Source organism: Mustela erminea, chromosome 8 (genome assembly GCF_009829155.1).
Source record: "Mustela erminea isolate mMusErm1 chromosome 8, mMusErm1.Pri, whole genome shotgun sequence".
Taxonomy (NCBI): domain Eukaryota; kingdom Metazoa; phylum Chordata; class Mammalia; order Carnivora; family Mustelidae; genus Mustela; species Mustela erminea.
In genome coordinates, this window is record NC_045621.1 from 13,152,029 (window position 1) to 13,176,824 (window position 24,796).

General features: G+C 36.2%; 1 protein-coding gene across 1 annotated transcript in view; it reads right to left on the bottom strand.

The window, feature by feature from the left end:
* C2CD6 (C2 calcium dependent domain containing 6) overlaps positions 1–24,796 on the bottom strand; it is a 111,943-nt gene that overhangs the window by 83,029 nt on the left and 4,118 nt on the right. Inside the window, exons 2-8 of the mRNA XM_032354439.1 lie at positions 12,888–12,974; positions 9,467–9,518; positions 8,579–8,724; positions 6,745–6,867; positions 5,972–6,016; positions 4,798–4,866; positions 3,049–3,128 (exon numbers count right to left, since the gene is read on the bottom strand). Of these exons, the coding sequence (XP_032210330.1) occupies positions 3,049–3,128; positions 4,798–4,866; positions 5,972–6,016; positions 6,745–6,867; positions 8,579–8,724; positions 9,467–9,518; positions 12,888–12,974 (602 nt within the window). The remainder of the gene's footprint in view (positions 1–3,048; positions 3,129–4,797; positions 4,867–5,971; positions 6,017–6,744; positions 6,868–8,578; positions 8,725–9,466; positions 9,519–12,887; positions 12,975–24,796) is intronic.

Sequence of the window (24,796 nt, forward strand, 5' to 3'; positions counted from 1 at the left end):
TCTACTTCTGGTTTTTACATGAGGAAAACAGCACTTGCCAGATCAACAGTTTTATACCATGCACCAGAGGATGTGTTAATTTGCTCAAGCAATGAAACCACATCTGGTACAGTGGCTACAATTGGAATCACTGCCTGGTTAAGCTTACGACAATCTACTATCACTCTCCAAGATCTGTCTTATGCACAGGCCAAAATAAGTAACCCAAATGGAGATAAGATGGGAATCACCACCTCTGCATTTTTCAAGTCCTTGATGATGGCCCTCATCTCTGCAATCCCTCCATGAATGTGGTAGTGCTTTCAGCTTACTATTTTCTTAGGTAGAGGTAGTTCTCTAATGGTTTCCATTTGGCCTTTCCCACCATAATATCCCTTTGTCCGCAGGTCAGGGAAACAATGTAGGGTTTCACCTACTGCTAAGTGTGTGAATTTCAAATATGCAATCTGGAACTGGGGAAATAATCACAGGATGAGTTTAAAATTCCATCAATCACCTGTCCTCCATAAGTCCCTAGTCTGACTGGTGTACAACAGTGACATTTGGATCTTCTGGAACTGGTGTCAGTTTAGAACCAGCATCCAGTAGACTCTGAAAGGTCTGATTAGTTCCTTTTCCCTAATGCATAGTTACCCTGGTAAAAGGCTCTCCTTCCCTTTTGGGAAAGCTTAGAGAAAGATCAACTTATAAACTTTTGTCAGCACACCAGCGTCTCTCGTTAAGGGGACCAAGTCTCCCCTACATTCAAAGGCTTTTGGGTGTGCAAACTGGCTCAACTCTGGGAATTGACTGAGGAGCTATGACTCTGTTTTTATGATCCAGGTCACACTTCTATTCACTTGACCTAGAACTTTTCTGCTTATACAGATTAAGAATTGGGGAGGCTTTGGGGCGCCTGGGTGGCTCAGTGGATTGGGCCGCTGCCTTCGGCTCAGGTCATGATCTCAGTGTCCTGGGATCGGGCCCCGCATCGGGCTCTCTGCTCGGCGGGAGCCTGCTTCTCTCTCTCTCTCTCTGCCTGACTCTCTGCCTACTTGTGATCTCTCTCTCTGTCAAATAAATAAATAAAAAAAATCTTAAAAAAAAAAAAAAAAAAAAAAAAAAGAATTGGGGAGGCTTTCTATATATTTTATTTCTAGGAACATCATGATCAACTAGCCAATGCTATAGGTCTGCATGAGTCCAACTATTCTGATTGCTGCTTTGACTTTACTGTCCACTACAGTAACCACACCCATCTTGCCTTAGGTGGTGGCGCCATCACTGGGCTCTCCACTGCTACACTCCCATCGCATTTGGGTTTCTCAGGTCAGTGACTGCGGCTCCCACTCCAAGGTCTGCCTAACAGAGAAGATCACAGAGCTCTTCAAGGGTGGGGCTCCCCTTCAAATTTAGTTCTCACAGTCATAGTGAAAGGTCTATCTTCTGGAATCTCCCTGGAGGAGTGAGCAGGTCTTAAAAACAAATCCTCACCAACATCACCATCTCTTTAACCCTTTGAATACCTTCCTTCTACATTAAGCCAAGGCAAGTCTGGCATTTCCAATCCACCCAAGTGGGCATCTTTTGGTACATGTTTCTGCAACCAAACAACCAGACTGAGTTTTTTCTAACCCCCTAATCTGTACCATTAAATGCAGAATCTCTGCTTAGTGAGCTCATATCAATAAATTTGCTATGACCCAACTTTATGTTCCTCCCATCATTACCCTGCACCCCATGTGCCAGGGTTCCTTATGCTCACTGGCAGGAAGGTTCTTATCCCATTTGTGTTATAGTTTCTTTTCACTAGTTATCTGTGCACACTAAACCATGAGCTACCAGAGGGCAGGTACCAGGCCTCATTTATTTTAGTATTTGCAATGGCTTGGGGATATAGCAGACATTCAATGAATGTTTACTGAATCCATTGGTGGATAAAGAAATAATGATTGGGGCGCCTGGGTGGCTCAGTGAGTTAAGCTGCTGCCTTCGGCTCATGTCATGATCCCAGGGTCCTGGGATCCAGCCCTGCATGGGGCTCTCTGCTCAGCAGGGAGCCTGCTTCCCTCTCTCTCTCTCTGCCTGCCTCTCTGCCTACTTGTGATCTCTCTCTGTCAAATAAATAAATAAATAAAATCTTTAAAAAAAAGAAATAATGATTGATAAACATAAAACATTCAAATTTTACTATTTCAACAAATGACCAATATCAAGTGGGCAAAATTTACTTTTAATGATAATACCCAGTATTGGTGAAACTATAGGACAATAAGCACTTCAGAATATACATTCCCATCCTATACCTAATTTCCTCAATCCCTTTTTTCCCATTTCTTAATCAGGGAAAGTACTACAGATTACACTCTTTAATCTATTTTTACTGTTGAAATTTGAAGTCTGGTTGACAAATTTTAAGTTACTTTTGGTTTGCTAATGACTTTTTTAATAAAGATTTTTAATTTGACACACAGAGAGAGAGATCACAAGTAGGGAGAGACAGGCTGAGAGGGGGAAGCAGGCTCCCTGATGAGCAGAGAGCCCAATGTGGGGCATGATTCCAGGACCCTAAGATCATGACCTGAGCCGAAGGCAGAGGCTTAACCCACTGAGCCACCCTGGTGCCCCACTAATGACATTTTTTGAACATAAACTTTGTGCTGAAGATTTGGGAAAAAACAATTAGAATGTGTGGAATGGAGGTAACACTACTATATTGTAGAGGAAAACTGACAAATATTAGACAATTTGATCTTAGAAGTCCCTCACCTCCTTCTAGAAAAGGATATCTCACTGGCCAACTTTCCTGGTCAGCCGAACCCCGTCTTCCCTCATTCAGCCAGGAAGCTGGCACTCTCTTCTCTTCTTTATCTTATCTCCAGAACTTCACATGTCCAGAAACCCAAAATTTCTCCCACCTTATTAAGCATAACAATTCACTGCTCTGTTTTCCTTAGAGTCTAGCCCATTCTGGTTATGTCTTAAGACAACCAAAATGGTCCATAAAATGGATTAAGTGTGTTAAATGTCACATAATCCAATTGTGCAAATAAGACTTCAAACACTTACGTCACAGGATCTATTCTTCCTGGAGGTGGTGCAATATTCATAAACATGGATGGCTTGTTAATTTTCTGAAGAGGTTTTAACTGAAGAAAATGGTAAGTGTGTTATAACACTGCTTAGTTACAAGTGTAGTTCACTCTAATACTAACATCCTCCAGGACTACAAAATAGGCCTTAAGATGAAGAAAGAACCAACATTTATTGAGCACTAGATATCTGTCAGGAACCTTTTATCTATAACATTATTTTTAATCCTCTCAATAATCCTATGATGTAGATAACTGTGGCTATTTTACAGAAAATGCTGAGGATCAGTAATTTGTTCAAGGTTACCCAAAAGACATCAGAGCCAGGATTTGAATGCAGCTTTATCTGCTCCCCCCACCAAGGGTAGTACCTTTTTTACATGATCAAGACAGAGGAGTAGGGGACTGTATTACCAAAAAGTTCACAGATATAAAATCAAAATCAAGAACTTTTGTATTTCCCACTCTTTTCCACACAATATCTTGGTTCCTTGTTTTTGGTAGAATCTACCTCCATAAAACAATACTTTCCTAATTTATCTGAAAAGGAAATATCTCCGTAAGAAGGTGATTATTACATGTTTTACTTATATTCAGACACAAAACCTACCTCTGAAGTTGGTGCTTATAAACTATGTCACGAAAGGAATTCAACAGTTACAAGACCCTATAAGGCCCAATTCATAACAAATATAAATAAAATAGGCAGAAGGAAAAGAAAGAAAAATCAAAGCAAAGAAGGAAAAAAGATGAAAAAAATTGTGCCTAGTGGCTTTCTTCTGTGTATTATTTATTTCTGATTTGAAATGCATTAAAAATCATTATGATATACCATAGGCAAAATTTTAGAATAACATTTTACCAGGGGCTGCTCAGTTAACGTAACAGTAGGTTTAATAAAAGTAATGTACCACTCTGAATTCCTAATTAAAAGAACAACCAATACTATAAAAAATAGCAAAAAATGGAAAAGAAAGATCATATCACAGTCCCTGTATAATAGCAGCACTAATGTGCTTGGATATATAAATGCCCCAAAGTGGTGATAATACCTGGGGATATGAAGAGTTCTTTCAAACACCTGGTGAGAATATATGTTGGTACAACATTTCTAGAACAATTCTTTGACAAGGTCATTGTTTTTGGACAATAATTTCCATTCTAGGAATCTAGCCTAGGCACATAATAAAAGGACAGGACACAGGTTACTACACAAAAATTTTCACAGGAACACGGATATATGTGCTAAATTTAAAGGCCGAGGACAAAGCAAGGAAGAGAACTTCAACATATTACTCTCTTGATAAATCAAGGAGGGCTCAAGTAACATCAGACATTGAAATACCATGGAGGTAAGGAGCATATGTGATCAGAATAAAAAATGTCATGCAAATATAATCAATGACTCCATTTTTAATAAGCATTTTTATATATAAAAATCCACACTCCTTATATACTTAAAATAATTTTGTTTTCACACATGAAAACACAGACACACAAAAGCAAGTTTCCTGATAAATGCATTTTGAATTAAAGATTATTTTAAAATGTATATGCAAATAAAAAATAGTAGTTTCATTTTTCCTTAAGTACAATGGAGAAAATAGCATTCTTTAAAAATGTTCTTTTAAAAATATATATTTTAAAAATTTTTATCAAACTGGAAAGCAAAGAGGCTCAGAAGAGATTTGACTGCAGTGCTGTAGAATAAAAAAGAAGAACTAACCTGATGTGAAAATCCATAACCAAAGTTTCCATAGGAGAACATAAATTCCACCGCCACCTTGCAGATAGGCTAAACACACAGCACATTTATTTTATTATTTTATCAGAAAGATATTTTAATGAAAAAGGGGTAGCAAGTAGTATTTCTATTTCACAAATCTATGTTAGAAAAACCAAAGTGTGAATCTCCTGGTTAAAAAAAAAAAAAATTTTCAAAAAAAAAAAATTCACACAAGGAACTACTAGAGAAGAATTATAGAGTTCCTAAAGTGTTAAAAAACTTTATGTTAAAGAATATATGATTATAATATAGAAAATATCAGTTTATAATTAATAGGATTACCCTGAGATACATATACGTGTGTGTGTGTGTGTGTATGTACACACACATGCATATGTTTTTATTTGCTCACACTTCCATTTACTTCCTACCTCCACTTCCATTTTCAGATGAAATTTTTATTTGGACAAATGATTTCAAGTCTCTGAACCCCAGCTTGCTCAAATGTGAAATGAAAGACAGTGTCAGAGATTATGACCCCAAATGTTCATCATTCTCTGTTCTGGCTATTGGCAGCAGAGTTCTCTCTGAAAAGATCAATTAATCAAAATAATAATTTTAAATATTTAAAAAGAAATTCAAGTGAGAACTGTAAACAACTCTTTAAAATTTCCTCAAGGAGAAAATATTTCCTCAATTAAAGCTGCACAAATAAGCAGATAGGGCATTTTGCTCCCTAATGCAATTATTTCAATTCTCCTGTTCATCATTTAGCAGTAAAGTAGCATCACTAAAAAAAAAGAAAGGTGAAGATGAAGATTTTGTGAATATTGTTCTTTCTGTTTAATATATTTCCATTAATTCAAACAGTGATTGGTAGGGTAACGGAGCATAAAAACACTACCAGGAGTTAAAACAGTATCAGAGTCAAGTTGTATGAAATGTTAAGTGTATGCACAAAAAGTTCTTAACATTTTTTAAAAAGATTTTATTTATTTATTTGACAGACAGAGATCACAAGTAGGCAGAGAGGCAGGCAGAGAGAGAGAGGAGGAAGCAGGCTCCCTGCTGAGCAGAGAGCCCAATGCGAAACTCGATCCCATGACCCTGGGATCATGACCTGAGCCGAAGGCAGAGGCTTTAACCCACTGAGCCACCCAGGTGCCCCTCTTACCAGGTTTTTATGCAACATTTCAAATTCTTCATTAAAGCACCCTTTCTGGAAAAAAGAAAAAGGGAAAGAACAATAAAATCCCCAAATACAGAGTCACTCATGTAGCCATCTGTATATAATCTAAAACATTTCACAAATTTTGAAAAATCAGGTAATGATTTTTAATGCACATGTTAACTTAATAGCTCCTGTGTCCTTTGATAAAACTTCATTAGTCTTTGAAGGCCTCCTTGCTTTTGCATCCTAACAAATACTCCTGAAAATCCTTCGGATGGTTTAGATTGGTTCACTAATCAGTTCTCTTCCTTTGAGTCCAGGGCAGTATGGCTGCTGGCAAGTGAGAGGGTAACCCTAGACCGGAGAAAGCAAGAGAGAAGGAACGACAAAATCTGTGTACAAACCTTGCCCCCAACTTTCGCTGACCCCTGAACAGCACAGGCCCAGGGCAGAAGGCAAGCAGCCCAGACAAGGAGAAAAACAACTGAAATCTGGGCAGTCAATTAAGAGACAGAGTTTGTGATTTGAGTCCTGTTTAGAAACACTCCAGAAAACACAACAGAACATGTGTATGTAGTCTCCTAGGTTGTACCATTGCCACACAATCAGTTTTTAAAAATATTAGGCTGTTCAAAGCCAACTCTTTTTTTTTTTTAATATAGCCAGAGCGAGACATAGGAGTTTGAAAGTAGATAATAAACCAAAAGGAGTCCATCAGATACAGATAAATAATAACAATGTGATACCACAGTGAAAGAAACAACCTTGATACTTACCTGAATTACATCATAAAGGTGTACCTTAACACTCCCTAGTAAGAGAGGATATTTTTCTGTACTTCTATATTGCATTAGTTCCAAGTATATATTATTCCGCTCATCATCTTGACGCCTGGGAACCTTGACATAATATGCATATGGAAAGAATTATCCCATTTTCAGTCTGAATTCCAGATATAATTTCTGAATAAGTACCTCCATAACTAGATCTTGTTATATACACATCTCGTGGTTAGTTTTCAGCTTTCAAGCTTCAGCTTTCAAGCTTCTAAATTGATTTGTCTGGTTTCTAAGTAACAGGCTTACATTAAGTGATATTTTAGTTTTAGATCCTATCAATTAACTGCTTATTGTGGAAGAAAAATATTAATTCTCAACACCCGTCCCCACAATTTTAACATTCTCTTCCTTTCGTTCCTCCAATATGTTATATATAGATCATACTTTTTTTATTAGTTCAACACTTAATGTTTGTGTGTATGTAACTATTTTGCAGAGTTTAGCAATATAATTACAACTATGTTTCTTTTTCTCTGTCACTTAATTTCCCTTAGAGTTAATAATGTGTTTTGCTTTTTAATATTTGTTTCCTTGTGCAGTTTTCTATGTACTTATTACTAAATTATTCCCAACTTTCCCTTAGAGTTCCATTAAAATTCTCCTCTTAATAAGCTCAAACTAATAGCTCCTCTTAAAATAGGGGAAAAGATTTTGATTATGCTAATAAAGATAAGCACCCTATTAATTTATACTATTTTCCAGGATTAATTTCAAGTGTTATTTAACTAGACATATACCCACAATATTCTTGAAAACCTGGCAAGCTCAGGAAAACTATTTTCAGAGTAAAACAAATAGTATAGATTGCCTTTAGCAAAACTATGTCGGGTTTTTTTTTTTAACTATGCTTGAAGAACTATATTCTACACTCAAGACTAAAGCAAAATAAAGCTTTGAAGATTAAAACTGAAGGTTAAAAAATGTAGAGCACTGAGGAAATGTTTTAGGATTTCATTAAAATTTAGCCAATATAATAAAACTATTAGGACTTACAACTGGACTAATCAATGTATCCTATAGCTACATGAAATAGTGTTGCTCACTTAAACTCTGAGATACATTTAAGATTCTAAGAAGCTTAGCTATAAAGAGACACAGACTCTTAGCACTGGAAGCTCGAGAGTGAGAGGAAGTTTAATAAAGTATAGTCTGAAGCCGGACTGTGACTCCACAATTCGTACGCTGAAGCCTAAATCCCCAATGTGATGTTATTTGCAGGTGTGGTGTTGGGGAGGTAGTTAGGTCAGAGGGTAGAGCCCTCAAGAGTTGGATTAGTGCCCTTACAAGAAGAGACCCAAGAAAGATGATCTCTTTGCTCTCTGCAAAGAGATGGTCATCAGGAAATCAGAAAGCAGGCTCTCACCAGACACCAGGTCTGCCAGCACCCTGATCCTGAACTTTCTAGCCTCCAGAAAGCTGTTGTTTAAGCCACCCCATATCTACGGTCCTTTGTTAGAGCAGCCCAAGCTCAGACAGGGTGGAGGAGGACAGAGGAGAGCAAGACAGAGAAAAATGCATGTTTCCTGAACACTCAGAACCACAGGCAGTAAGGTCTTAGGGAAGAAGAGCATCAGGATTATGCATCTTCTACTAAGTTGTTTATTTGAAAACAATAATATATCCCATAGTACAGAAATAGAACCCTGTAAAATATCAAAAAAGGCACTGCATTTGTTTCTTTCCTACCCCTAAGAAAAGGATATAGTTAGTGTAGATTATTTGAAACTATAAAAATGCATTCTTATATCCAGAATAGAACTTTAACATTTACCTGTACAGAAAAGTACTTTGTGTCATCAAAATTAACTGTAGTGTACTTTTCACCATTTGGGGATGCCAAGCTACACACTTTTGTACATTTCACAATGTTGTTTATAGAGATGCGAATGAACAAATTTTTGAAATGTTGTAAACTGACTGAAAATACACAGATATTAAGGAAAAAATTTGTTGTCATTGTACAATAACACAGTATAAAATTAATCCATTAAACAATTCAGGCAAAACTTAAGAATCAATCCAATAAAGAAAGAAAGAAATTGTAGAAGGGGAGGAGGGAGAGAATCTTAAGCAGACAGACTTCCTGCCCAGTGTGAGACTCTGAGCCAAAATCAAGAGTCATATGCTTAACAACTGAGCCACCCAGGAGCCCCGCTATATATTATTTTTAAGGTGACTAAACATTTGCAATATATAGTTAAAAACTTTTCTAAGCATAATTATACAGAAATGCAAAAATTCAAAAGTCACTTATTTTTAACATTAAGACAAAATTTAAAGCAGTTTTCTTTTGTGTGTGTGTGTAGCACGGAAATTTCTCTCTCTTTTTTTAAATTGTGTTAGTCACCATACAATAACATCCTTAGTTTTTCATGCAGTGTTCCAAGATTCATTGTTTACGTATAATACCCAGTGCTCCATGCAGTCTGTGCCCTCTTAAATACCCACCAGCACTCATCCCTCCAACCCCTCCCCTCTAAAACCCTCAGTTTGTCTCTCAGAGTCCGTAGTGGCACCTAGCGAATACACACAGTGATTGATAATAAAATGGTGCAGGGTTTAAGCCACTAAGTCTTGCAGTGTTCTGTAAGGCAGCAATATGTAACTGAAACAGACGTATATGATCATGGTACGACTCTTAAATCAAAAGAAAGGATACTCTTAGGCGTGAAATGTCTGCAGTTCTTTATATGAATAGCAATGCAGCCAACCTAAAATAATCAAAGTAAAAACACAGCCAATGAGTTTTTAAAAGTTAACTTTCCTTGCATTTTATTCTATACCAAACTATATATTTTTAAAAGCTCCAGTTTGCTAATTCTTTTCTTAAAAATAGTGTTTCCCATTAGAAATATCTCCTTGAGGGAAAACACCAGAAAACAGAAATACAGAAGAAAAATAGGCAGGATTTATTCAAAGTAAAACTAAAATGAATAAGAATACAAAGCAAAAAAAAAAAAAAAAAAAGCATTATTAACTTAAATCCAACCATCACTCTTTGAATCACTGTTATTTTATAGTAGGTGAGCATTGACAAAGTGTAGCATCCTGCATATAATAATAAAAAATATGCCTTCATTCAAATGGTCTTTTTTATCCAGTATCCTAAAACCACTCTATTCATTTAACAATCGTTCATCCAATACAATGTCCCAAGGACTGTGAAATATTCATTCTCTCTTGTACAAAGTATTTCCAAATGATAAAGAAAATTATATCTCCTGTTTAAGCATAAAATCAAATAAAAAATGAATACAGGAATATTTGAATACTGATTTGCATTATCACCCAAATATATTTAGCCATGTTTGGTCTTAAAAACCAAGTAAAAACAACAGCAATATTATATTAAACACTGTGAAGCAAAATAAATGGCCCAATAGTATTTTTAAATGTAAGTAAATAATTTTAAAGATTTGGTTTTAAAATAATACAGAAAAAGAAATTAGCATCCAGAGGTCCTGGGTGGCTCAGTCATTAAGCGTCTGCCTTCAGCTCAGGTCATGGTCTCAGGGTCCTGGGATCCAGCCCCTCATTGGGCTCCCTGCTTGGCAGGAGGCCTGCTTCTCCCTCTCCCACTCCCCCTGCTTGTGTTCCCTCTCTCTCTGTGTTTCTCTCTGTCAAATAAATAGAATCTTAAGAAAGAAAGAAAGAAAGAAAGAAAGAAAGAAAGAAAGAAAGAAAGAAAGAAATTAGCATCCAGTATTTAATTAAAAGACTATGGCATGTGAATGATGAAATCCTAAGAAGAAAGTACTGTGGTCTACTTCTTACAGAAACTTTGATATGAAATGTTATGTTAAAGGGAAGTTTCCAAGTTTTCAAATGCAAATGCGTATAATGCATATTACATGATCTAGGCAGGATTTTAAATGGTCCTGTCATAGGTGATACCATGAATCATTATTTCTTAAACCTGGAATTATATGTGAGGAGGGCAAAACACGGAAGTATAACTACAAGGTTATATTGCATAATGTTACACATTAACATTCTGTGCCTTGGGCAACTACCCCAACTTTCCTTATATTTCAGCAGCTCTTTATATTTTAATATCATAGATCCATATAAAATAAAAAAGAAAAATTTCTATTCAAATATATTCTAATTTAAACTCAATTAGCCAACATATAGTGAGCACATCATTAGTTTCAGAGGTAGAGTTCAGTGACTCAACAGTGGCATTTAACACCCAGTGCTCATCCCATCACGTACCCTCCTTAACGCCCATCACCCAGTTACCCCATCTCCCCCCACCACCTCCCCTCTAGCAACCCTTAGTTTGTTTCCTAGAGTTAAGAGTCTCTCAAGGTTTTTCAAATACAGAAAAATATTTAACACTTAAAAAGAAAATGATGACCATTCCGCTATGGGGGACAAATGTTGCCACAGACTCTGAGCCCCATCTGTGGCCCAAAGCTATAACCGTGTCACCAACCCCCAACATGCACGTACAATAGGAAAACAACTAGAAAGGTGTTTGCAAAAGCACTTTCGGCAGCCAATTTGAAGACAGGATTTTTCACACGTTTTCTGAAAAAGGGCTCTGACTAGCAGAAAGAGGAACAGTGGGTTGTGATGTAGCTGTCATCGCAGACACACTACAAGCCTTGCCAAATACCTCAGAACGAATCACAGAACTTTCAGAGAGAAAGTCGTGTGACAAATCGTACACTGAGTGGAGCTATCCCATGCCAAACGCCTGTCAAAAACTTCCAGCTGACTTTTAAAAGAAGGTTGTTAATGTCTAGCGATATGTAATTCAACTAAGGAAAATATAAACTACGAAGTCGGGAAGTGTGAATGAAATCAAAGTATCAGCTCTGAAGGAAGGAAGGTGCCTCACTCAAGAGCATTGGTGACGGAGATCAGTCTGTCAACACAGCGGCATGCATAATAGCTTACAGCCAAAAGTGATTTCAAGTTATTTCTTTTTCTTTTTTTTAAAGATTTTATTTATTTATTTATTTATTTATTTATTTATTTATTTATTTATCAGAGAGAGAGAGAAGGAGCACACACAAGCAGGCAGAGTGGCAGGCAGAGGCAGAGAGAGAAGCAGGCTCCCCGCTGAACAGAGAGCCTGATGTGGGACTCGATTCCAGGACCCTGGGATCATGACCTGAGCCGAAGGCAGTGGCTTAACCGACTGAGCCACCCAGGTGTCCTGAAATCTTTTTCTAATTTTAGATTCAAACAGTGACTTTGACCGTGATGTTTCATACATCACTATATAATTACATGGATAAATGCGCACTGTGCTTGTTTTGTAAAAACAAAACATATGCATGAATACAGTTTTACTTTTCCCCCCAAAAATCATGGTGTGAAATTCATCATATATTTTTTAATCAAGAAAATGTATAGTATATGATAGGATCTAGAGCAGAAGGCCACAGGAAACTCTCTCCCTTCAGACCCATTAACTATTCTAATGATGCTCAGGAAGAAAGATAACTGTAAAAGAATACCACAACATTTAATAGTTCTCAATGTACACAGAGCCTCATGTCCCACACTCCGTAGCACCCAAAAGAAAAACAGAGATTTTTCTGGTTCTCAGCCTAGTTCTCAGTTGGTCCTACCTGTGTGTTTGGGTGTATGTGTCTGATTCATGAGTATGTCTGCTTTTGTACCTGGAACTTGAAGGAAAGATGTGAGGTCAATTTTTAAATCATAGCTCAAAGCCTCCAAAATCTGACAATAAATATAGTCACCGGACCAGCACAATAAAAATACTGAATCTTGGGCCCCATGCCCAGATTCCAAGTTAGCAGATCTTAGGTGGGAACTGAGAATCAGTGATTTTAAAATGTATCCCAGATGATTCTGATGTAGTGAGACTTTGGGAACCCCTATATAGAAACAATTTTTTTCCCTGTGAATCAAAATGTCTTCCTTAATTTCAGTGATTACAGAATGATTTTCTAACTTGATGAAAAAATGAACAATTCACAAATGTTATCAGAGAGAACCATGTTCTATATATACTTTTTGATTATCAAATAATAAATAATAACTAGTCTTCACATAAAATAAGAAATAACTTGTACAAGTTTGTGGAGGCAAGTTTCACATACCACGTCCCCAAATGGTACCAAAGTCGGAACTTCAGGTGTTATTTCCGGTTCTTTAATTTCAGACCCTTTAAGAGTTATTCTCAGCATCTATGATGTAAATAAATTAACATTAGACTTTAGAAGGCAAAGAAGAAATAGATAAAAGTTCATTTCAACAAATACGAGTATCCACTAAGTAACAGGTATTATTCTAGGCAGTAGGATATTAGTATGAGTAGAAATATCATCCCTACCCTCAATTAGTTTATCAATAAGTTAACAGAGAAACAAAATGTAAACAATTAAATATAAAATGATTCAGGGAATCATGAGAGAGGAGAGAAGGCATAGTACCATGAATAATGAGCTCTGCTTGCTAACTAAAAATGACCGCCATTACCACATTTTAATCTTAACCTGGCGTGGACTAAAAACTATATCACACAGATGGCAGTGATCCTGCTCGCAAGTTATTCCAATATTCGTTCAGTTGATTAGCCTTGGAAGGGACTGCAATTTAATACTTTGGAACAGTAGGTAAAAGGGAATGGAGCAATGGACAAATGGCTTTTGGTTTTGAGTTGTGTCCTTTCTCCCGGAGTCACTTCACTAACAGATATTTGTGAGTTGGTCTTTAACTTTGTTTTTAAAGGCTCTGGTCACCACATACGATGACTAGCTTTTAAAAATTACAAGACACTTCAGTATAGACTGTAAAGGGAAGGAGAAGGAGAAGGGAGGTAATGGAGGGGAGGGGAGGGAATATGGAAAACACCGATGGCAAATCTAGCTTGAAAAGAAGAATTTATTTAGCCCCAACCTTTGCTAACTTGGATCAACATGGCCTGACTTATAAACATTAACTTCCCAGGAATCTGTTGTTTTGTGTCTTTGCAAGAATCAACTGTTCCTATTGTTGACATATATAATAAATCCTCAATTATGTTAAAAATTTTTGCTTCCAAGTATATAACAAACACTGTAGTTTACTGAAAAAAATTGTTGTATATATGTTGGGTCATTTTGCTAGTGCTGCTGCATCTTATTGGCTTAATGGGTCTTATACATATTTTTATATATTTGTATAATTCGTAGTTTAAGGTAACTGAGTGACAATTACTGTATTGTCACAAAAACACCAAACTGTGGTATATTATATGTGTATTCAGTGTGGACCCTCCTGCTTTCTAATGTTATGATAACCTTATTATGAAGTCTACTTTGAATGTGCATTTTAACAAATACAAAATAATTGGGGGAAAATCTTTTGGAACACACGTGCTTGATTTCTCTTTAGCTGGGTGGCAAAATACCAGCCCCAGCCTCAGGTCACTACCTTTTTACTTTCCTTTCCTTACCTGGGCAGAGTTCTCTTCAGCGGCAACATGAGCAAAACAACTCTTTGCCAAAATTCTGTTAGAATCTTGAACAAAAGTTCTAAAGAACGATCTCATAAGGCCTACTTAGACCACCTAGAATTTCTCCTGAACCCGCAGAGAATTTTTACTTCACTTAATTCCACTAAGCCTTTCATCTCTAAGCCTTTTCGTCACTTTTGGTCCCACTCCAAATAAAAGTACCTCATGGCACGTCTTTTAATTAAAAGTCTATATATTCACTTACATTGTTCTGCACTTCTTACTCTAATGACCTTTTGTACCTACTCTCCTCCATTCCAGTTTTATTTGGAAACCCACTAGCCTACACGCTTAGCTTTTCCAGTATATTCCTACTTCCTTAGTCCTAAAAGAAACCTCACTGACTTTAATGAACATTTACTATGTGCCGGCACAGCTGTATGCTGGGCACTGTAATGGCTCCACCCTGAAGTGTTCTTGCCCTTGAGAAATTCAGTCTGGTGTTGAAAACAGAGAGGTAAAAAAAAAAAAATTATCGTTTCTCTATCAGATAAACGATGACTGAAAAAGAGACTTTTATCTTTACTTTTTTTTTTTATCCAACCCAGATTTCCTACATGAGAAAAAGAATAATGTATTTGATTGTTCAGATATCCCCATTCATTCTGCAAACTAAAAGTACCGGGAATAATTAACTCTAAATGATATTTTTAAAATCTTCTTTTCCCCACCTAACTCAGGAGCAATGACTCTTTTTCATCCTCTGTGGTTCTGTCTGCCTGAAACAAGGACACTCACAACAGGGCCCAGGGATTATCCCCTAGATAGTGGAAGTAAATGTTAGAATTTAACAATTTTCTCTAACAAATAGGAAAGTGAGCACATACAACTATCTATAAGCGGTAGACAAATTCTGAGAAAAGGTGTGAGTTTTACACTCAAAGAGGTCGCATCACACCATCATGAGTTCAGGGTAGTGCATTTGCTAGTTAGGTGGGTAACTACCTTAAGCAGATATTCAGTGTGCTTTACAAATAGATGAGGACTGAGCATAAAAAATTTCCTGGCAAAATATTTTTAAAAGTTGGCAAACAAAGATATACTGTGTACTTTGTTCTTATAAAAAGACAAGTGTTCTAAATTTGCTAACATTTTCTGGGATAACAAATAACTATCAGCAGTATGTAAACTAACAAATATTTAAAAATGACTATTTCTTTTATTTTTGGCTACTATGAAACTATCTTTTTTTTTTTTTAAATTTATTTGACAGACAGAGATCACAAGTAGGCAGAGACAGGCAGAGAGAGAGAAGGAAGCAGGCTCCCCACAGCAGAGAGCCCGACGTGGGGCTCGATCCCAGGACCCTGAGACCATGACCCGAGCCGAAGGCAGAGGCTTAACCCACTGAGCCACCCAGGCACCCCTGAAACTATCTTTTTATTATGTTCAGTTGGCCACTGTATAGCACGCCATTAGTTTCTGATGTAGTGTTGGGTGATTCATAAGTTAGGTATAACACCCCGTGCTTATCATAACACGTGCCCTCCTTAGTACCCATCACCCTGTTATCCCTGCCCCCACCCCCTCCCCTCTGAAACCCTCAGTTTGTTTTCCAGAGTCCAGAGTCTCTTACAGTTCAATTCCCTCTCTGAGTTCTCCCCCTTCAGTTTTCCCTCCTTTTCCCTATGGTCCTCCGTGCTATTGCTTACCGTGCTATTGCTTATGTTATACATATGACTGAAACCATAAGATCACTGTCTTTCTCTGCTTGACTTACTTCACTTAGTATAATCCCCTCCAGCTAAAATAGATATTTCTTAATCTGTCTTTTCAGAGTAAAGTAATGACATTTTAATGAGTGTGAAAATAACTTTTTTGAAATGAACTCATGTTAAGATAAGAATATTTTGAAAACTACTAGAAATATTTTCATCCAATGTTATTTTCTGTGTGTGCAAATGTGCTATGATCACCTACAAGCTTGGAGTATCACACTTTAACAATTTAGAAACCATTTCCTCATCTGTTTAAAAATCTCACAAAGGAAAGGGTTCAGCAGATTAGGAGACCATTTTTCCTTTTAAATATAAAAATATGCAACACCTTCCAATTAGTTTGCCAGAACTAATTACTTAGAAAAGATGAAATCTTACGGATAAGATCTGACTAAAAACTTTGCAAAGTAGAGTAGAAATGAAAAATGAGAAATGTGGTTTTACTAATAAGCACAACCAGGGTGCACCTCTTCCATTTGAAATTTCAAATACTGAAAGTATCTTTTTCAAATACAATGGCATTAAAAACCATATGCCGAAATAATAAATTTGCCTTAGAATGAGACCTTCAAATTACTACATCACAAATATTAAATCGCACTTTTCAAAAATAGTAGTGCTTATTGAACTCTGTACCACTAAGAACAACATGGAAATCATTTTTTTGAAATAATGCTTATCATTTTTAATTTTTTGTATATTGTAGAATTTATATAGCAAATTACAGTACATTTAAGTAATGTATAAATAAATATACAAACATTGGTGATAGATGTTCATATGTTTTTTACTGATAAGACAGTGCAATCAAAGCAATTTGTGGAGACTACTTCTAGGGAGTCACAGCTAAAGGCCTATCATATGTCTCACTTTCCTCAATCTGCCTTTCTGGAGGCTGTAAGCTGCCAGTTCCCAGGCATATCCCACCTAGGCCCAGTCTGCTTAGAATGAAGCAGGTTGCCTTCCCCATTTCATAACATGCTGCCTTCATTCTGAGATGGAGGTAGGACTTCCACAATAGTTTCCAGTTTAGACTCGTTACCAGAAATCCTGAGATAAAACTGGTATTAATTTCTCATTTGTTAGTCCATTTTTTAGCAAATACTAATGGCCACAACCCTGGAGCAAAAGAGGAGCAGGAGGTAAGATTCCAGTACCAAGTCCCACCCAGGATGCCTACAAAGTATCTTATAAACCTGTGGCAGATAAGGGGAGTGAGGAGAAAGTGTTAGGGAAGGAGGTGATGATAACTCAAGTGAGCTTGAAGAGGAAAGAATTAAGAACTAGAGGGAGAGAAGCCTAGACAGAATAAGTAAGTGTAAAAGGATAAAGAAGAGAGCCACAGTTTAATTACATTATTATATTTATATAATACACATATAATATATATGTGTATTATACTATAATACACATATAACATATATATGTGAATTATACTGAGATACACATACTTAGGTATAGTAAGTATATATACTTACATGGAAATATATAAATACTATTATATACATGTTTATATTGTACTTTTATAGTTATATATGTAAATATTATTGCTTCATTATATACACATACACACATACAGACAGCTATCAAATAACATGAATTTGAACTGTGTGGGTTCACTTATATGTGACTTTTTTCCAATAAATATATGTATAGTAATATAAATGTATTTTCATTTCCTTATGATTTTCTTAACATTTTCTTTACTTTAGTGTAAGAATATAGTATATAATACATACAGCATACAAAATATGTGTTAATCAACTATGACATCAGTAAAGCTTCCAGTGAACAGTAAACATTAGTTCCAAATTTTGGAGGGAATCAAAAGTTATGCATGGATTTTCAACTGCATGGAGGTTAGTGTCCCTGACCCTCATGTTGTTCAAGAGTCAACTTTAAATAATTCAGCTCTTCAAATTGCACTATAAATTCAATGCAACCAAAATGAAAGTCCCCAAAAGTTTTCTTACTGGAATTGATGAGATTTTCCAAAAATTAATATGGAAATGGAAAAACCAAGAATAGCTTAGATCATCTTGAAGAAGAAAAACAAAAGTATTTAAAAATTGAAGAAATAAGAACATTTTTTCTTAACATTTTTGCTGTCTGAAGACATTAGCAAAAGCATAGATAAATACACCAAAGAAACTGATTAGAGTCTAGAAATAGACCCCAACACAGGCACTGCACTTGTGACAAAGTTGGTAATGCAGAATAGTAGAGAAAAAACACTCTAAGGTAGGTCAAGTGAAAATTACCATGCCAATAAAAAAAAAAAGAAGAAGAAGAAGAGGAAAAAGGTGAGAGAGAGAAAAAAGAAAAGAAAACATGACTTATAAACTCACACCATATACACAAAAATCAGTTACAGGTGAATTGTTGATCTCAGTGTCAAAGGAAAAAAAAATAACAAGATAATACATGATGAAATATTTCCATGAGGTTGGAGTAGATTTCCAAAACAGAACACAAAGATCAATAAGCAATAACCATAAGGAAAAAGTTTGATACAGTAAACTCCCTTAAATTTAATAACTTCTGTTTATCAAAAGATGTCATACATATTTGGAAGAAAATATTTACAACATATGTATGGTACAAGTGACAAAGAGCCCATAACTAGAATGAATATATATATATATATATATATATATATATATATATAATTATACAAATTAATAAGAAAAAGGTCAAGAGTCCAAGAGAAAAATGAGAAAGAAACTTCAATAGGTACCTCACAAAAGAGAATATGTAATGGCTAGTAAACATTTGGAAAGGAACTCACCCTTATTAGTCATCCAGGGGAAAAAAGTTAACACCACAAAAAGATAGAACCATTCTCTTACACTGTACATAAAGATAAACTCAAAATGGATAAAAGACCTCAACGTGAGACAGGAATCCATCAGAATCCTAGAGGAGAACATAGGCAGTAATCTCTTCGATATCAGCCACAACAACTTCTTTCAAGATATGTCTCCAAAGGCAAAGGAAACAAAAGCGAAAATAAACTTTTGGGACTTCATCAAAATCAAAAGCTTCTGCACAGCAAAGGAAACAGTCAAGAAAACAAAGAGGCAACCCACGGAATGGGAGAAGATATTTGCAAATGACAGTACAGACAAAAGGTTGATATCCAGGATCTATAATGAACTCCTCAAACTCAACACACACAAAACAGACAATCATATCAAAAAATGGGCAGAAGATATGAACAGACACTTCTCCAATGAAGACATACAAATGGCTATCAGACACATGAAAAAATGTTCATCATCACTAGCCATCAGGGAGATTCAAATTAAAACCACATTGAGATATCCCCTTACACCAGTTAGAATGGCCAAAATTAGCAAGACAGGAAACAACATGTGTTGGAGGGGATGTGGAGAAAGGGGAATACACTGTTGGTGGGAATGCAAGTTGGTGCAGCCTCTTTGGAGAACAGTGTGGAGATTCCTCAAGAAATTAAAAATAGAACTTCCCTATGACCCAGCCATTGCACTCCTGGGTATTTACCCCAAAGACACAGATGTAGTGAAAAGAAGGGCCATCTGTACCCCAAAGTTTATAGCAGCAATGGCCACGGTTGCCAAACTGTGGAAAGAACCAAGATGTCCTTCAACGGACGAATGGATAAGGAAGATGTGGTCCATATACACTATGGAGTATTATGCCTCCATCAGGAAGGACGAATACCCAACTTTTGTAGCAACATGGATGGGACTGGAAGAGATTATGCTGAGTGAAATAAGTCAAGCAGAGAGAGTCAATTATCATATGGTTTCACTTATTTGTGGAGCATAGCAAATAGCATGGAGGACATGGGGAGTTAGAGAGGAGAAGGGAGTTGGGGGAAATTGGAAGGGGAGGTGAATCATGAGAGACTATGGACTCTGAAAAACAATCTGAGGGGTTTGAAGTGGCGGGGGGGGTGGGAGGTTGGGGTACCAGGTGGTGGGTATTATAGAGGGCACAGATTGCATGGAGCACTGGGTGTGGTGAAAAAATAATGAATACTGTTTTTCTGAAAATAAATAAATTAATTTTAAAAAAATACATGGACACAAATGAAAATGAAAACATTACAGTTAAAAACTTCTGAAATGGAGCAAAGGTGGTCCAGAGTGAAGTATATAGCAATACAGACCTTCCTCAAGAAGCAAGAAAAGTCTCAAAAATACAATGTAACCTTATACCTAAAGGAACTGAAAAAAAAAAAAAAAAAGAAAGAGTAGTAAATAAAACCTAAATCCAGCAGGAGAAGGGAACTAATAAAGATCATAGCAGAAATCAATGACAGATATAAAAGAAACCAGAGCATATCAATGAAACTAGGAGTTGTTTCTTTTGAACAAGTCACAAGATTGATAAACCCCCTAGCCAGATTTCTCAAAAAGAAAATAAAAAGGACCCAAATTAATAAGATCATGAATGAAAGAGGAGAGATCACAACCAACATCACGGAAATACAATTATAAGAACATACTAGGAACAATTATATATCAAAAAGAGGGCAATCTGGAAGAAACAGCTAAATTCCTAGAATCTTAAAAACTACCAAAACAGAAAGAGGAAGAAATAGAAAACCAGAACAGACCCATAACCAGCAAGGATACTGAAGTAGTAATCAAAAATCTCCCAACACTATGGAAAGAGCCCAGGTGTGTATCAACAGATGAATGGATAAAGAAGATGTGAGATATATATATATATATATAGATAGATATATCTATATCTATCTATATATATATATATACTACTCACTACAATAGACTACTACAACTTCAAAAAGAACAAAATCTTGTTATTTGCAATAATATGGATGGAACTAGGGGGTATCATGCTAAGTGAAATAAGTCAGAGAAAGAAAAACACCATATGATTTCACTCATATGTGTAATTCAAGAAACAAAACTGATGAACATAGGGGAAGAGAAGGAAAAATAAAATAATATGGAAATAGGGAAGGAGGCAACTATATAGTTGAGACTCAACTATAGGAAACTGAGGGTTGCTGGAGAGGATGTGGTGGTGGGAAGGATAACTGGTGATGGGCATTAAGGAGGGCACTTAATGGAATGAGTACTGGGAGTTATATGTAACTGATGAATCTCTAAATTGTCTCTAAAGCTAGCAATAGACTATATGTTAACTAAACTGAATTTAAATAAAAAATAAAAAAAGAAGATATTCAGCATGCCAGCATTAAAAACAAAAAACAAAAAAACAAAAAACTCCCAACAAACAAGAGTCCAAGGCCAGAGGGCTTCCCAGAGGAATTCTACCAAATATTTTAAGAATATCTATACTTCTGAAACTATTCCAAAAAAAACAGAAATGGAGGGAAAACTTCTAAAGTTGTTCTATGAGGCCAGCGTTACCCTGATCCCAAAACTAGAAAAAGACTCCACTAAAAAAGAGAACTACGGCTAATATCCCTGATGAACATGGATGCAAAAAAATCTCACCAGGAGACTAGCTAATAGGATCCAACAGTATATTAAAAGGATTATTCACCATTACCAAGTGGGCTTTATGCCTGGGCTGCAAGGTGGTTCAAGATTTGCAAATCAATCAACATGATACACCACATTAATAAAAAGAAAGGATAAGAAATATATGATCCTCTCAACTGATGCAGAAAAGGAATTTGACAAAATACAGCATCCTTTCTTGATTAAAAACCCTCCACAATGTAGGAATAGAGGGAACGTATCTCAACATCAGAAAAGCTATATATGAAAGACCTACAGTGAATATCACCCTCAACAAGGAAAAACTGAGAGCATTCCCCCTAAGGTCAGGAACATGGCAGGGATGTCCACTCTTACCACTGATGTTCAACATAGTACTAGAAGACATAGCCTCAGTAATCAGACAACAAAAAGAAATAAAAGTCATCCAAATCAGCAAAGAAGTAGTCAAACTTTCACTCTTCACAAATGACATGATACTTTATGTAGAAAACTCTATGCAGAAAATTGATAGAATTGATATAGGAATTCAAGAATTACTATTGCAATTATGTTAGCATGACATAAAATCAATGCACAGAAGTCTGTTGCCCTTCTATATATTAAAAATGAGACAGCAAAAAGAGAAATCAAGGAATCAATCTTGTTTACAATTGCACCAAAAACCATAAGATACCTGAGAATAAACCTAACCCAATACGTAAAAGATCTGTACTCTGAAAACTATAAAACATTTACGAAAGAAATTGTGGAAGACACAAAAAATGGAAAAATATTGGACGAAAAAATATTGTTAAAATGTCTATGCTACCCAAAGCAATCTACACATTCAATGCAATCCCTATAAAAATAGAGCCAGCATCTTTCACAAAGCTGGAACAATTCCAAAATTTGTATGGAACCAGAAAAGACCACAAATAATGTTGATAAAGAAAACCAAATGAATAATGTTGACCACAAATATATCAAATATAAATAATAAAATAATGTAGATCACAAATAATTTTGATAAAGAAAACCAAAGCTGGAAGCATCACAATTCCAGACTTCGAAGCTGTAATCAAGACCTTATGGTACTGTCAACAAAACAGACACACAGATCAATGGAACAGAATAGAAAACCCAGAAATGGACCCTTAACTCTATGGCCAGCTAATCTTTAACAAAGCAGGAAAGAATATCCAGTAGTAAAAAGACTGTCTCTTCAACAAATAGTGTAAGAAAATTGGACAGCCACATGTAAAAGAATGAAACTGGACCATTTTCTCATACCACACACAAAAATACACTCAAAATGGATGAAAGACCTAAATGTGAAACAGGAATCCATCAGAACCCTAGAGAAGAACACAGGCAGCAACGTCTTTGACCGAGGCTGCAGCACTTCTTGCTAGTTAAGTCTCTAGAGGCAAGGGAAACAAAAGTAAAAATGAACTATTTGGACTTCATCAAGATAAAAAGCTTTTACGCAGAAAAGGAAACAGTCAACAAAACTAAAAGGCAACCTACGGAATGAGAGAAGATATTTGCAAATGATGTTATGGATAAAGGGTTAGTATCCAAGATCTATATAGAACTTGTCAATCAAAGACAAATAAGAACTCAACAATCAAAGACAAATAATCCAATCAAGAAATGGGCAAAAGACAAGAACAGACATTTCTCCAAAGAAGACATAAAAATGACCAACAGACACATGAAAAATTGATCAATATCACTCGGTATCAGGAAAATACAAATCAAAACCATAATGAGATACCACCTCCTACTGGTCAGAATGGCCAAAATAAACAGCTCAGGAAATAACAGATAATGGTGAGGGATGGGGAACCCTCTTATACTGTTGGTGGAAATGCAAAATAATGCAACCACTCTGGAAAACAATATGGAGGTCCCTCAAAATGTTAAAAATAAAACTACCCTATCACCCAGAAATTGCACTTCTAGGTATTTATCCAAAGGATACAAAAACAGTTACTGAAGAGGCATATACACCCCAATGTTTATAGCATCAATGTCTACAATAGCTGACCTATGGAGAGCCTAGATGTCCACCCACAGATGAATGGATAAACAAGACGTATTTTTATAGACTTTTGTTGTCACTCGTCTTACATAAACACATAGAAGTGGGATTCCTGGCTTATATGTTAAGCATATGTTTACTTTTATAAGAAATTATCAAACTTTTCCAAAGTTGCTATTTGGAAACTGTCAAGCTTTTCCAATATGAGCATTGGCACTCCCATTGACAACATACAATGGAATATTACTCAGCCATCAAAAAGAATGAAATCATGGCAATCTCAGTGACATGGATGGAACTACAGGGTATTCTGCTAAGTGAAATAAGTCAGTCAGAGAAAGACAAATACCATATGTGAAATTTAAGAAACCAAACAGAGGAACATAGGGAAAGGGAAGGAAAAATAAAGTAAGATAAAAGCAGAGAGGAAGGCAAACCATAAGAGATTCTTAACTATAAGAAACTAATGGTGGGAGGTGGGAGGTCAGGGTACCAGATGTTGGGTATTATAGAGGGCACGGATTGCATGGAGCACTGGGTGTGGTGCAAAAATAATGAATACTGTTATGCTGAAAATAAATAAAAAATAAATTAAAAAATAAAGAAACTAACGGAGGGTTGCTGGAGGAGAGGTAGGTGGGGAAGGGGGTAGTTGGGAGACAGGCATTAAGGAAGGCACTTGGTATAATGAGCACTGTGTGTTACATGCAACTGATGAATCACTAAATTCTACCCTTGAAACTAAATATCTTCTATATTAAATTGAATTTAAGTAAAAAATAAAAAGAAAAACACATACATAGATCAATAGAACAGAACTGAAAGTCCAGAAATAAACCATGATTATATGGTCAATTAATCTTTGGCAAAGAAGGCAAGAATATGTAATGAGAAAATGATAGTCGCTACAACAAATGGTTGGGAAACTGGACAGCTACATGCAAAAGAATGAAACTGGACCACTTTCTTGTACCATACATAAAAGTAAACTCAAAATGGGTTAAGGACTAAATGGGAGACTTGAAACCATAAAAATTCTAGAAGAGAGCACAGGCAGTGATTTCTGTGACATCAGCTGCAACAATATTTTTGTAAATGTGTCTCCTAAGACAAAGGAAACAAAACCAAAAATAAACTATTGAGACTACATCAAAATCAAAAGCTTCTGGGGTGCCTGGGGGGCTCAGTGGGTTAAAACCTCTGCCTTCGGCTCAGCTCATGATCCCAGGGTCCTGGGATCAAGCCCCGCATCGGGCTTTCTGCTCAGCAGGGAGCCTGCTTCCTCCTC